At 41.1% G+C, this 15,403-nt stretch overlaps 2 protein-coding genes across 2 annotated transcripts in view; one reads left to right on the forward strand and one right to left on the reverse strand.

The window, feature by feature from the left end:
- ST6GAL2 (ST6 beta-galactoside alpha-2,6-sialyltransferase 2) overlaps positions 1–13,249 on the forward strand; it is a 233,829-nt gene extending 220,580 nt beyond the window's left edge. The window contains exon 7 of the mRNA XM_075336454.1: positions 10,268–13,249. Within this exon, the coding sequence (XP_075192569.1) occupies positions 10,268–10,530 (263 nt within the window). The 3' untranslated portion in view covers positions 10,531–13,249. The remainder of the gene's footprint in view (positions 1–10,267) is intronic.
- Positions 1–15,403, reverse strand: part of LOC142291716 (pinopsin-like) — a 503,008-nt gene that overhangs the window by 3,701 nt on the left and 483,904 nt on the right. The gene's annotated exons all lie outside the window — the stretch shown is intronic.

Consider the following 15,403-nt stretch of genomic DNA (forward strand, 5'->3'; position numbering starts at 1 on the left):
TAAAAACAGGATAATTGTGGTGTACTCCGTGCTGCTAAACAAATAATCACTGCAAGTAATAAAGCAATGTGGGTGATTTATTCTACGCGTTTCAAAACGATACCCCCTCTTCTTCCTCAGGAAAATCCACCAAAAAATGTTTTAGAACAAGAGGGGATATCTCTTTGAAACGCGTAGAATAAACCACCCACATTGCTTTATTACTTGGAGTGATTCTTTGTACAGCAGCGCGGAGTACACCACAATTATCCTGTTTTTGTTTTGCTTCTGCCTTTGGCACGTGGGATTGGCTGCAGCAGTTATATGCTTCTATATTGGTTGTGAGACATACAACTAATCCAGGTGAGCAGTTTTCCTTTAAAGTCACCATATTATACAACAGTAAGACCCTATTGCGCTCCTTATATCCACAGCTTGTTGCTGACTAGTTACTAGGTCACACTGAATTCTAAGGAGCTTATCACAAGATAACAGAAAGAGGGACTGCTATAAAAGTTACTTATTCTGAAAGGTCTCCATAAGCCCTATTTAAAGATAACATTAGTATTAGGCTATGTTCACACAGGGCTTTTTTGGTAAGTTTTTTCCTGACCAAAACCTGATCTTGTGGCAGGAAATTTCCTTTGAGTCATCTGCGTTTTTGCTGCGTTTTTCATGCGTTTTTAGTGGCGTATTTGGTGCGGATTTGCTGCTTTTTTTATATTTGTATCAATGAAAAAACGCAGAAAATCTGCAGCAAAGAATTGACATGCTCATTCTTTAAAAACCTGCCCCAAAATGCAGCTATTTGACAAAACAGTCAGGAAAAAAACCTGATGTGTTTGTGTGTGTGTGCATGAGATTTCAGAAATCTCATAGACTTTGCTGGTACTGTAAAAAGCATCGCTTGATTAGCATGGATTTGCATAAAACCAAGGCAAATCTGCAGCTAAAAAAAAGTAGCCCTGTGTGAATTTAGCCTTATACTACAAAATCACCTGACAGCCAATACATGTACAGCAGCTTTCCACTCTCCATGGAGTGGGCTCATGAAATACTGACAAACACTCATTTGCTCAAGATCCAAAACACTGAAGAAGAATGATTCATGTTTTTATGTGTGTTTTGTATGAAAATTACAGCAATTTTTAATAAAATCTATCAAGAGTATCTAATCTAAATCATTAATCCCTCAGATTCCACAAGTTTTCGCTATTAAATTGTGTCCTTTAGACCAATTTCACACGACTCTATAAAAAATTGTCCAGTTTTCATGCAGAAAAAAATGAAATCCATAGGGCACTCATTTTTATAGTTCAGCAATGTATACAATTTATATCACCTATGTTTAGAATTGCAATGTGTCCTTAAATATCAGATGCTATACGGTTAATCCACATGGGATCTAGCTCAAAGTCTTGCATAGGTGAGTCTCATCTAAAGTTCAGAAGAGACTAAAACATGCTGCAATTTTTTTCGCATTGACATTCAGTCCATGTTAAAAAAAAAAACAAAAAAACCCCCAGTAATTTGACCGGCCTCAGTGAATAACATTGGACTTAGGGCTATCCATTTGAAGTCAGTTTTTTCCACAGACAGCACTTGGGACAAAAGTATGGTGATGTGAACGTATCCGTATAGTCCCTGCAGACCTGCCTCCATGCAATAGGGAATGGCTTTACACTATTCTCAGTAGTAGGACAGGTAGTATTACAATGTTACTACTATCCTTTACTGAACCTACATAAACTCCTCATTTCCTATTAGTTTATTTTATTGTCTATGGGGTTCCCGTATACGAGTGAAGTTAGTATTGAACACATCACCAATGTTCTAAGTAAATGTATTTCTAAAGGAGCTATTGACATTAATTTCTCACCAGATGTCAGTAACAACCCATCCGATCCACACAGGAAAATAAATCAAACCATAAAGTCCATAAATTTAGTGATGTGTAACAATGAGAAATGACACAGGGAAAAAGTATTGAACACATGAAGAAAGAGAGGTGCAAAAAGTCATGGTAAGTCAGCAGAAATCTATCAGTAATTAGAAAGCAATCCTGCCACATGGTGAAAAATAATATCAGGTGGTTCAATTGATGGCCTATAAAAAGGAGTCTCATTACTAAGGTGTCATACAATAAATATCTCATGATGGGTAAAACCAGTGAGCTTTGAGACATTCGCAACCTTATTATTGCAAAACAAACTGATGGTATTGGTTACAATAGAATTTCTAAACTACTGAAGGTTCCAGTGAGCAATGTTGGAGTCACAATTCGGAATTGGAAAGAACATTTTTTCATTATAAACTGGCAATAAGCAGGTGCTCATCGCAAGATTTCAGACGGATGAAAAAAAATATCAGTAGAGTTGCCCAAAAGCCAAGAACCACCTGTGGAGAGCTACAGAATAACCTGGAATAAGCAGGTACAATTGTTTCAAAGAAAACAATAAGTAGTAAACTCAACCACCATGGTCTGTATGCACACTCACCACACAAGACTCTATTGCTGAACAGAAAGCATGTTCAAGCACGTTTTAAAGTTTCTTTAGCAATATTTAGACAAGCCTCAGAAATACTGGGACATAGTTTGAAGAGGTGAGACCAAAATTGAATTGTTTGTATGCCATAATACATACCATGTTTGAAGGCCAAAAGACACAGTCAACCTCAAAACACCATAATAAAGGTGGTGTCACACACAGCAACGGCGACAACGACGTCGCTGCTAAGTCACCATTTTCTGTGACGTAGCAGCGACGTCCTGTCGCTGTGTGTGACATCCAGCAATGACCTGGCCCCTGCTGTGAGGTCGTCGGTCGTTGCTGAATGTCCTGCTTCATTTTTTTGCTCGTCGCTCTCCCGCTGTGAAGCACACATCGCTGTATGTGACAGCGAGAGAGCGACGAACTGAAGCAAGCAGGGAGACGGCTTCTGGCAGTCTGCGGTAAGTTGTAACCAAGATAAACATCGGGTAACCAAGGGAGGCCCATTCCTTGGTTACCCGATATTTACCTTAGTTACTAGAGCTCCACCGCTCTCATGCTGCCAGTGCCGGCTCCCTGCTCCCTGCATACGTAGCTGGAGTACACATCGGGTAATTAACCCGATGTGTACTCTGGCTAGGAGTGCAGGGAGCCAGCGCTAAGCGGTGTGCTCTCACGCTGCCAGTGCCGGCTCCCTGTTCCCTGCTCTCCTAGACAGAGTACACATCGGGTTAATTACCCGATGCGTACTCCAGCTACGTGTGCAGGGAGCCAGCGCTAAGAGGTGTGCTCTCATGCTGCCAGTGCCGGCTCCCTGTTCCCTGCTCTCCTAGACAGAGTACACATCGGGTTAATTACCCGATGTGTACTCCAGCTACATGTGCAGGGAGCCAGCGCTAAGAGGTGTGCTCTCACGCTGCCAGTGTCGGCTCCCTGCACACGTAGCTGGAGTACACATCAGGTAATTAACCCGATGTGTACTCTGGCTAGGAGAGCAGGGAACAGGGAGCCGGCACTGGCAGCGTGAGAGCGGCGGATGCTAGTAACTAAGGTAAATATCGGATAACCAAGAGAAGTGCTTTCCTTGGTTACCCGATATTTACCTTAGTTACCAAGCGCAGCATCGCTTCCATGCGTCGCTGGGGGCTGGTCACTGGTCGCTGGTGAGATCTACCTGTTTGACAGCTCACCAGCGACCATTTAACAACGCAGCAGCGATCCTGATAAGGTCAGGTCGCCCGTCGTTATCGCTGCTGCGTCGCTATGTGTGACCCCAGCTTAACAGTAAAGTTTGGAGGTGGGAACATCATGATGTGAGGCTGTTTTTCAGAATATGGCATTGGCAAACTTCATATCATTGAAGGTAGGATGAATGAACAAACTTACCGAGACATTCCTGATAAAAATCTGCTGCCATCTACCACAATGATGAAGAAGAAATGAAGGTGGACATTTCAGAAAGACAATGATCCCAAACACACAGGCAAGGAAACTCTCAATTGGTTTCAAAGAAATATAATAAAGCTGCTAGAATGGCTCAACCATTCAACTGACTTGAATCCAATGGAAAATTTATGGAAGGAACTAAAGTTCAGAGTTTATAGAAGGAGTCCACAGAACCTTCAGGATTTGAAAAGTGTTTGTGTGTGAGAATGGGTCGAAATCACAACTGAGCAATTAATGTGACTAGTTTCAGTATACAGGAGGTGTCTTGAAGCTGTCATCACCAAAAAAGGCTTGAGTACTAAGTATTAAATAAATTTCAGTAAACGTGTTCAATGTTTTTTCTCTGTCATTTCTCATCATTGCATATCACTAAATTTATGGATATCTACCCACTGCATATTGCTTTTCATTAATTGGAAAGCTTTTGGTGGCCTTTATTTATTCTCAAGTTGTGTCTTATCTAGAGACACTGCACACTTACCATGATTTACTGTATGCAAATAATTGATAAAGTAAATTTATAGTTGTAAAACGAGTGCATTAAATTGTCAAGGTCTGTAACATTTGACACAATCAGGAATAATGTTGCAGGAGTAACGGTATCTAAAATTTATTGCAAAGGCTGAGTAAGCTTTTACAAACTAACTTTTATTAAGCTAGAATCTTAAAAAGATCAGTGGCCAAGGTCCAAAGAATGTCTTCTAATATATCCCCCACCCTCGCCTCTTAAAGATTACCTTTCATCGGGTCAAAAGTCTATTTATTGGTCTTATTTTATTCCCACTACTTTGCTGAGTGTTCTGCTTTTGGGAAAGACCATGAAAATCAGAACTTAAAAAAAGGTGCATATCTCTGGAACTGAATGGCAGGAAAAAAAAAAAAAAAACAACAACCAAACAAACAATACTCAGGAAAGCAAAGGATATAGGTTACTGGATCTGTGTCTATAGGGAGTAAATGAGCTGTTCTCCCTGTAGTCACTTGCTTCCAGTCATTGGGACGGTGTTGACGTGTATCTGCAGAGGGTATAACACATACACATTTTACTTCTCACATTTCAAGCACATACCCATCTATTTGTAATCTAGACAATCATCCCATCTTCCTAATTATGTGGCTCCAGTAATAATGCCCCCTATGTATACCTTTAGTAATAATGCCCTTTCTAGTTATAGAGCGCCCTGAGAATCCCAAATAATAATCAGAGTGCCCCTTTAGACATAATGGCCCACAGATTTTTCATTTTAGTAACAAGCCCCTCAGATTCCCTCTTCAGTAGTAGTCCCCCCAGAGTGCTTTATAGTTATAATGCTCCTCTCCCAGAGTGCCCCCTTCGGTTATAATGCTGTCCTCCATAATGGCTTGTCAGTAATAATGCCCCCAAGAGTGCCTTTTTTAGTGATAATGCTCTCTTCAGTGTCCCCCCTTAAGTAGTATCACCTTGCAGAGTGCCCACTTCAGTCTTAATTTGCAAGAAAAAAAATGTTTTCAGCTTACCTAGGTGTTTGCCTCAGGGTTTGTAGGGTGGTGCACAAGAACCTCCAGGTCAGCCAGAACTAGTATAGCAAAGGAGCAAGGAAAAAACAGAACAATGGCTTCAACACCAGCAAATATAAAACTAAGAATCTTCCGTATTCTTTAAAACAGCATTCATTATATTCAAAAAAGTAGCATCAGGAATGTGGAAACCTTTCCACATTCCTGATGCTGCTTTTTTGAATATAATGTTGCTGTTTTAAAGAATATGGAATAAGGATTCTTAATTTTATATTTGCTGGTGCTGGAACCATTGTTCTAGTTTTTTTCCTTGCACTTTAGTCTTAATGCCTCCATAGTGCCCCTTTAGGAATAAAATGCTTCCCAGAGTGCCACTTCAGTAATAATAGGCTATAATAGGCTATAGAGTACCCCTAATTAGTAATTCATCCCCTAGAGTTAACCATCCTGTACTAATGTTCCCTTCCCAATATGCCCCCTTCAATATTGATGCCTATTGTGTGCCAATTCCCCTACAAAAAAAGTCAAATTAACACACATCTGATATGATAATCTGATTCACATGGAGTCCTTCTGCCCTGCACTCAAGAGCAGGCCGACTATGTCATTGCGCAACCAGCACTTACAGCAGCCTGTAGCCTTCAAGACAGACACTGGTAGGGCACGGAGAACTTTGCTGCCAACTTTGTTACAATATCAAATTATATCGGTACTATGATGATACCAATGCATTTCAAGATTGCATTTGCCAGAGATCCGGGAATTAAGGTAAGACGTCATAAGGCCACTTTACATACAGCGACATTGCTAGCAATGTCGCTGGTGAAAGCACCCGCCCCCGTTGGTTGTACGCCACGGCCAAATCGCTGCCCGTGGCGCACAAGATCGCTAACACCCATCACACATACTTACCTGCCTAGCAACGTCGTTGTGGCCGGCAAACCACCTCCTTTCTAAGAGGGCGGTGTGTGCGGCATCACAGCTGCGTAACTAAGCGGCCGCCCAATAGAAGCGGAGGGGCGGAGATGAGCGTCCGGAACATCCCTCCCACCTCCTTCCTTGTTGCCGGCGGCCGCAGGTACGATGTTGTTCCTCATTCCTGCGGTGTCACACATAGCGATGTGTGCTGCCGCAGGAACGACGAACAACCTGCGTCCTGCAGCAGCAATGATATTTGAGATTAGAACGAAGTGTCAACGATCAACGATATAGTGAGTATTTTTGATCATTAGCGGGTGTTCATACGTTTCACACGCAACAACGTCGCTAACGAGGCCAGATGTGCGTCACGAATTCCGTGACCCCAACGACATCTCGTTAGCGATGTTGTGGCATGTAAAGTGGCCTATAGGCCCGTTCAGTGGATCTTAAGCTCTAGCGACAACACTAGTTCTTCAGCTTCTATAAATTGAAGCAAGTTACGTATGGAATTGATTGAACATATTGTACTGTTTTATGCACATAGGTAGACTGCAGCCTAATGCCTGTCCATGGATGCATACTACAAACATAGCAGGGGCCTGATCAATTAGTGCATTGGTGACTATTTTATGTCTCTTGATTTTCTTGTTTTTAGGCTGTTTTTTTGTTTTGTTTCTTCATTTAAGCTGTGCCTCATTTTAAGTCTATTTACTACTTTTTGTCTGTTTCTTTTCTCTGTTCACTATTGTAAGGTTTTTGCAATACAGATGTTGGCAAATTTTTTTTTGCTAGTTTTTAAAAAGTTGCAAATTGTTTGCACAAATGTACAATAGTGAAATGAAAGAACTGAGTGCAACCTTTTAACAGAACATGCAAAATTTTACTCTAAAAAGACAAAAAGGTAAAAGACAAAAATAAAAATAATTTGGACTTTTGGGTAAGATTGATGAACCCACATGCACCATTTTGAAGAATTTGACACAAAAAATGGCAATGAATACCACAAGACAAAAAAGAAAAATTACTTACAAAAAACTGGAAATGATAAATGTAACTCCATGTGTTTAGTTAGTGTAAAGACATGTTACTCCACACCTTCTGCTCTTTTTTCTGTTATTTGAAGGTTAGGAAAAACGTTCCAAACTGGATAGAGTAGCACATACCTGCGGTTCAGACTAAACAAGGTTAAGACTGTTTACATACTTAAAAAAAAGTTTACTTACTGTACAGTCTACATTACAGGGACACTGCCTTTAAAATTTGATTATTAAAGGGAATCTGTCAGCAGCTTTTTGCTATGTAATCTAAAAATAACATTATGTAGGGATTAAAACAGTGAATTCAGCGATATTTCCCTTATCAAGCTCTGTGCTGTTTATTTATAATAAAGGTTTTACCACCAGTAGATATCATTGCCTGGACTAGGTCTCATGTGCCTACTAATCCTACCACGCCCCCTTCTGTGATAAGCAGCTCACTGTCCACAGACAGCATACATATAAATCAGCGTTGCGGGCGTGATTAGCTCTGTGAGCTCCGTTTCATCCTATATCTAAGAACTCTGATTGTGTCACAAATGCTCCACTAAGGGGTACTTCTCACACAGTGAGATCGCTAGCGAGATCGCTGCTGGGTCACATTTTTTGTGACGCACCAGTGACCTCATTAGTGATCTCACTGTGTGTGACACTGAGCAGCGATCTGGCCCCTGCTGTGAGATCGCTGCTCATTACACACAGTGCTGGTTCATTTTGCGTTGCTCTCCCGCTGTGAAGCACACATCGCTGTGTTTGACAGTGAGAGAGCAACGATCTGAATGTGCAGGGAGCCGGCGTCTGGCAGCCTGCAACAAGCTGTAACCAAGGTAAATATCGGGTAACCAAGCGAAGCCCTTTGCTTGGTTACCTGATATTTACTTTGGTTACTAGCGTCCGCCGCTCTCAGGCTGCCAGTGCTGGCTCCCTGCTCCCTGCACAAGTAGCCGGAGTACACATTGGGTAAATAAGCAAAGCGGTTTGCTTATTAACCCGATGTGTACTCTGGCTAGGAGTGCAGGGAGCCAGCGCTAAGCGGTGTGTGCTGGTAACCAAGGTAAATATCGGGTAACCAAGCGCTTGGTTACCCGATATTTACCTTAGTTACCAAGCGCAGCATCGCTTCCACGTATCGCTGGGGGCTGGTCACTGGTCGCTGGTGAGATCTGCCTGATTGACAGCTCACCAGCGACTATGTAGCGACGCACCAGCGATCCTGACCAGGTGAGATCGCTGGTGGGATCGCTGGAGCGTTGCTAAAGTGTGACGGTACCCTAAGTGATATATTGAAAAAAACAAGGACCACACACAGATCGCATAATCAATATCAGCAACAACTCCCTGGAGACAATACATAAACAAAAATTGGAGTCTTTAAATTTGCCAAATAAGCAAGAAAATTCCTAAACGAGCAATATTTTTAAATATTTATTAGAATAAAGTGCTCAAGGGTATAACAATACATAAAAGTTGATGTAGAAAAGAAAGGGGAGGTGCTAAAGGGAGAAAAAAAACCCCACGTGTCCCGGAATAGATGGAGAAAAAAAGGAGTTTTTAACTCCAAAACATGGTAACCTCAATTACATATGGGCATAATGCCCAGAGCAAAAGCAGAGCTGCATCAATAATAGTAATGGACTCATCAAGAGTCAAAATGTACTTCTATGTCTAGGACAATAGAAAGCAGCGCCACTTACCAAAGCCTGGTTACCGTCAGATGCCGGGTTAACATGTGGGGACCGGCGTCCCAACACGTGTTTCTCGTTGATGTGCTTTGTCGGGGTCATCTGTCCCCCGACGAAGCACATCAATGCGAAACACGTGTTGGGACGCCTGCTTAGCGACGTCCCTGTTGCCGGCGAACCACCTCCTTTCTAAATAAGCGGCCGTTCAATAGAAGCGGAGGGGCGGAGATGAGCGGCCGTAACAGCCCGCCCACCTCCTTCCTTCCTCATTGCCGGCAGGTAAGCTGCAGTTTATCATTCCCACGGTGTTACACGTAGCAATGTGTGCTGCTACGGAAACGACAAACAACCTGCGACCTCAGCAATCAACGATATTTTAAAAGTGAACGACGTGTCAACGATCAACGTTAACGGCCGTTCGTTGGTGTCACATGCAACGACGTCGCTAACGATGCCAGATGTGCATCACGGAATTAGTGACCCCGGCGATATATCGTTAGATAAGTCGTTGCGTGTGACGGGGCCTTTAGTTCACTCACTCTACTTTCAATAACGTCTTGGTCAGTAGAACTAGTACGGACTTTGTACAGTGGACAGGACATTAGTCAAGGCAAAGTAGTTGTGCTAATAGCAAGGAGACCATGACTGGTTTCTACTGATGGAATTCTTATTATTTCTTCTAAGCCATATAGTATCCTGGCAGTGGTTTATATCCAAAGTTTTGATGTTAGGTTGTGATACTTAAAAAATCATTGACTATTTTGAGTGTTACTATATGTTGATCCACCTTTACACTAAAATTTCATGTCTTACATTTTTTTTATAAAATGTGATCAATGGGAGTCTGATGGTTCTAAGAATAATGGTTATCATCCTCGATACACTTCGTCCTTACTTTCTATTGAGGTAAATGAGAGCCACTTAAGCCCTCATTCTTAGTAGATGGGGACTCCATAAACCAATCACACTTTCATAGGTTATTTATTAAATAAAATATTAAAGAATCATAAATAAGAACTGCTGTCAGGTTCTAGAAATGTACAACAGCTGACCAGGGGATCCTTTTTTCAATCTGATTAACATATTTTCTTAAAAAATCTAGATCTTGCACTTATGTAACAGGGTGGAAGAATCTTGATGGAAGTTAATATATATCCTTCTGTATTATACCTCTGTTTTTTACGTGTTTTCTTTCTGTGCTTGTATTTGTTAGGTATTCTTATTATGATGTCCCTGTGTGAGAAAGTGGACGTATATGAATATATACCTTCATACCGACAGACCGATCTGTGCCACTACCACGAGCAATATTATGATGCGGCATGTACACTGGGTGCATATCATCCGCTCCTTTATGAGAAAATGCTCATACAAAGAATTAACCAAGGGACGGAAGACAATCTTCTTCGAAAGGGAAAAGTCACTCTGCCAGGCTTCAGTACATTGCATTGTCCCATAAATGAACACATTACATAAGAATGCATTGATTGCTTTTGGAAATGATGTGCAATAATTTGCTACTGTTGTTAGATCAACAATACTTGAAAAAGATATTGCTTAGACCATTGAAGGGAATTGGTCTTTAAATGTAAACTTATTGGTTAGTGGACATAGTAATGTCTAGCCAATAAGAATTTATTACTACTTCTTCGGAGCAAGATGAACTCAGCTATGAGCGGTGAAAGTGGTAATTGTGTTCTAGTTAGAAGGGGGAATCAATATTCTAATGTGGTCCTAGAGGAGCTGCTCCCATCGATCCATAATGTGCCATATTGTTACTATGTAATTAAGAAACTGTAAGCTTTCATGTGGATTTATAAATACATCCACACATTTTCCTGAATGTGTGACCTTGATGTGCTAGAGCTGAGATATCGATTAAAACGTCTATGTGCTATTCAAAGCTGTAGATATAATTTATGTCACTAAAGAGGGTCACGTGCTGGATGGACACATTACAAATGATGTACTGTATGGTTACAAATATGAAATCCATTCTAACATGTTGTCACAAAGAGAAATATTACATGAAGTGTTAATAAAGTATTTGTCTCTTGGGCTAGCTATATAAATAGGGCTTATAGGAGGCAGAAAATGATAGATGTTTGTTTAGAAAGGCAAATGTGAGCCAGTAATTGGATGTTAGACTCTTAATACCGTTTTGCTTTTGGTAATCCAAAAATACCACTAAAATATGTAACCATAGTGTTAATTAAAAAAAAGGAATACCAATGAGATGTGTCCATACACAAAGACAGCTTTTTAGGCCTCTCCTTCTGAGACTTTGTTATTTTGCACATGAACTAACTAGAAATGTGATTTTTTTTTTTTTCCTCTTTGCTTATTTGGAAGCTTTTAGACATCTCTATTAATGTGTCTGTCTTGTTCTGCTGCTAAACCTCTTGCTCACCATACTGAACTAACACTGTTAAAGGGAACATGTCAGGTCCAATGTACACCTAGAACCACAAGCAGTTCTGGGTTCATATTTCTAATCCCTGCCTAACTGACCCAGCATATACTAGCATAGATAAAGGGATCTTTACAAAAAGTATTTCTAAAGATCCTTTATCATATGCTAATGAGAGCGCAGGGACTAGTATTACCAACAACTAGTCCGCCCTCTTGGCATGTTAGCACACCCACAGGCCTAACATCATCGGCATAGACACGCGTACCTGTGTCATGAGCACTTCCGGTCATAAGCACTATGAAGCCGGGTGTACGTGTCCCAGCTTCAGAGAGGTCTAGTGCACATGACCAGAAGTGCCGGGACTTCTTATCATGCGCACTGACCCTAAACCCAGGGTCTGAGGCTGTGACAATGCACAGGTACGCACATGCCGATAACGCTGGTCTTTGAATAGCATGTTAGCACACCACTCTGGGCGTGCTAACATGCTAAGAGGGCGGGCTAATTGGGAGAAATAATGTCCTTCTTGCGACTAGTCCTTGCACTCATTAGCATATCATAAAGGATCTTTAGAAATATATTTTATATATTTTCTAAAGATCTCTTTATGTATGCTAGTAAATGTTGGGACAGTTAGGCAGGTATTAGTAATATGCACCCAGAACTGCTCGTGGTTCTGGTTGCATATTGGACCTGACAGATTCCCTTTAAATCAACTGCAGGTTGCAGGAAACTTGGTCCAAATGCATAGTGAATAGCAAGACAGTTGCTTCGCAAAGATCGCATGTTAGAATATAGTGTGATAGATATGAAGACGTATAGTATTTGTAATGGGAGAATTCAGTATTTACAAGACTCCTCTGTACTGTATTTATGTTCAAATGATCTAGAAGATTTAAGGGGTGAGGGGTAGTAATGACAAATATGATCTAGGGAAATGATAAGAAGTAGTTTAGTGTAAGTTACTACTTGATCAAAGTGACCACATGGGCACAGCTTTATACAGAGGTATTAATATATGTGGCACTTATTTGGTGCAAAGATATTGTACAGTAGAATTGAATTTTAAGTAATACATCTGCCTCATCGGCAAAATGCTGGCAGCAGTACACTGTGCACCCACAAAATGTATTCTATTGTTCATTGCCAGTCTTTGGGTTGCACTTTACCTGGGATTTGCCAAGCGCTGAAATTGCATAACTATGTGAATGATTCTGAAGTGGGTGATTCCTTGCACTTATACCTGATAATCCTAAATACTGGTCTCCAAGTGAGCAATTCATTGATCATATGACAAGTGTCCATTATAGAAAGGAGACATGTAATATTAAAGGAGTTAGGGGTTTTTGATTATTTTCTTGTATCTTGCTGGAGAACCTGCTCAATAGCAACTCTAGCTCTCCGAAGATTATCCCATACACTTGGGTGGCTGGTTGAGAATTGCTATATTTCTCTGGACTTCTTTTCACATGATGTAATGGATTCCTACAAAATCCACATCAAATAAATCTATTGTATTCTTTCAGCCTGAGTTGCAGGATCACTCATAAATTTAACCTGATCTTTTTGTATTCTTAGTGTTTTTAATTAGGAATCAGACTAATTTTTTATAGCGTTGATGGTCTTTTGGTATGTTTTTTTTTTTTTTTACTCTCTTGCTTAACGTCCATCTGATAAAATGTAAAATGTTTTAAAAAAAACATCATTTTTGAACAATGTTTGTACACATTTGAACACTTTTTCTATTTTGATTTTGTACATTTTTATGTATGCACAATGTATAGAATATTTCTTGTAAATAAACAGTTTGATTTTTTTTTTATTGAGCTCTGAATTGGGTCAATTTATTGTTGAATGGTTCTCTAAAAATACATTATATTTGCTTTAAACACATTATCCCAACCTAGCAGGTTATCACGTATGTGATAACTTTCTGAATGCTGCTGATTCCCATGCTGGGATCCACCAAACGTGAGAACAGGATCTCTAGTTCTCTGAAGTGATCACTTGAATTATATGATGATTACATGTGCGCTCCACCACTACATTCATTGCCAATGGGACTGCCAAAAATACAGGATGTTGACCATTATGTAGGCGCCTATAAAGACTATAAGGCCACATGCACATTTTGAGTATTTGGTGGGTTTTTTACCTCAGCATTTACCAAAACCAGAAGTGGGCAAAATATGCAGAAGTAGTGAATGTGTTTCTTTTATACTTTTTGTTATACAATTATACTTTTCATTATACTTTTTTGTTTCAAGAGGTGTTTTATCAGACAATTTTCACTGGGTGCATGTGACAACTCAGTGTCAATGAAGACAACTATCGCTTTGTTCAGTAAAGCTGGGTTTACACACTGCAACATCGGAAAGGACATCGCTGTAACGTCACCGGTTTTGTGACGTAACAGCGACCTCCCTAAGTCTCTGCTAAGTCGCTGGTGAGCTGTCAAACAGGCAAACCTGGCCAACAACTCAACAGCGATCCGGACCTGCAGAGCGACCTAGCTGGTTGCTGGGGACGTTGATAAGCAGCCTTTTGAAAGGGAAGTTGCTAACAAAGTCGCTGCAAAGTCTTTCACACACTGAAACTTTGTAGCGATGCCTGCTGCACAGCTGGAAACAAAGGACCTAGGAATGGTCCTGAACGATTTGTAACGATTACAACTTCACAGCAGGGGCCAGGTCGCTGATAGGTTTCACACACTGCAACATCGCAAACAACATCGCTATTGCGTCACAAAACCGGTGACGTTACAGCGATGTCGTTTGCGATGTTGCAGTGTGTAAACCCAGCTTAAGTCAAGGGACATGAGCCACTATTTTTGAGGTGAGACTTTTTGTATGCTAATTTGTAAAATACCTAATGATTACGGATTGTATCAGCCTCCTGTGATGTACTAGTTTGCATCATTTGGAGGACATTTATGCAGTCTATTTGAACTAGCGAACAACGAAGGAACAGCCATGTTTTTCTTCCCCCAATCTTGGGAGTTGAGGGATATAAAAAGGGGCCTGCTCCTGTCACCGGTGGGATTCTGTAGTTCAGCCTAGAAACCATAGTTCCAGTTGGTGGATTACAGAACTACTCACCTGCCCAGCACTTAGCCTATGAATTTGTTTGGAGAACACAGGTTAGGCCAATCCGGTCACCTGGCCACACACCTTGCTGTGCTCGGTCAGCTTCCCAATCTTGCCGCTATCTCCTCCCAGTGGGTGCCCACCAAAAGTGGAGTGCTGCTGGATGGAGTAGTGGACTTGTATGCCCTGAAGTCACAGAGGTTCTAATCCTTGGTGATCTAGCAGAAAGATGAGACTCTGTCACGTGTGCCATCTTTTGTGCTTTTTGGGAATGTACTAAATGCTGTGGTCTGTTGGTAACCTAATAAAGTCTTACCAGAGTGTGGTACCGTCACTCAGTGTTGTCTGAGTGGTGTTCTGCCCATGGGGAAGGAGTACAGGCATATAGTGGGATGAGCCTTGGCCCTTGCTGTATTTCTAAGGACAGCCAGGCTAGCGGTTGAGAGCACCCCCTGACCCACACAGTGTGTACTACTCACTGTATCATACTGACCAATAATAAGCAGGCAGCAACACCTAAAGAAAAGAAGAACACCAAGCCACCATAGCTTAGAGCAGGTTTCTGAGAACAAAACATCAAGCCTATATAATTACATCTCACACACTAATATTGTTCATGATTAGAAAGCACAGATGACTAATACCCTGCAGGTAAGGTATTAGTCGTGTCAGTATTGCAGATTAGTTGTGTCATATTACATAGCAATGTCACCTCTGCTATACTACATTTCTCCCACACTAAAGGGTACTTTAAACGCTGCAATATAGCTAACGATATATCGTCGGGGTCACGGTGTTAGTGACGCACATCCGGCGCTGTTAGCGACATCGCAGCATGTGACACCAATGA

Source organism: Anomaloglossus baeobatrachus, chromosome 2 (assembly GCF_048569485.1).
Source record: "Anomaloglossus baeobatrachus isolate aAnoBae1 chromosome 2, aAnoBae1.hap1, whole genome shotgun sequence".
Classification (NCBI taxonomy): domain Eukaryota; kingdom Metazoa; phylum Chordata; class Amphibia; order Anura; family Aromobatidae; genus Anomaloglossus; species Anomaloglossus baeobatrachus.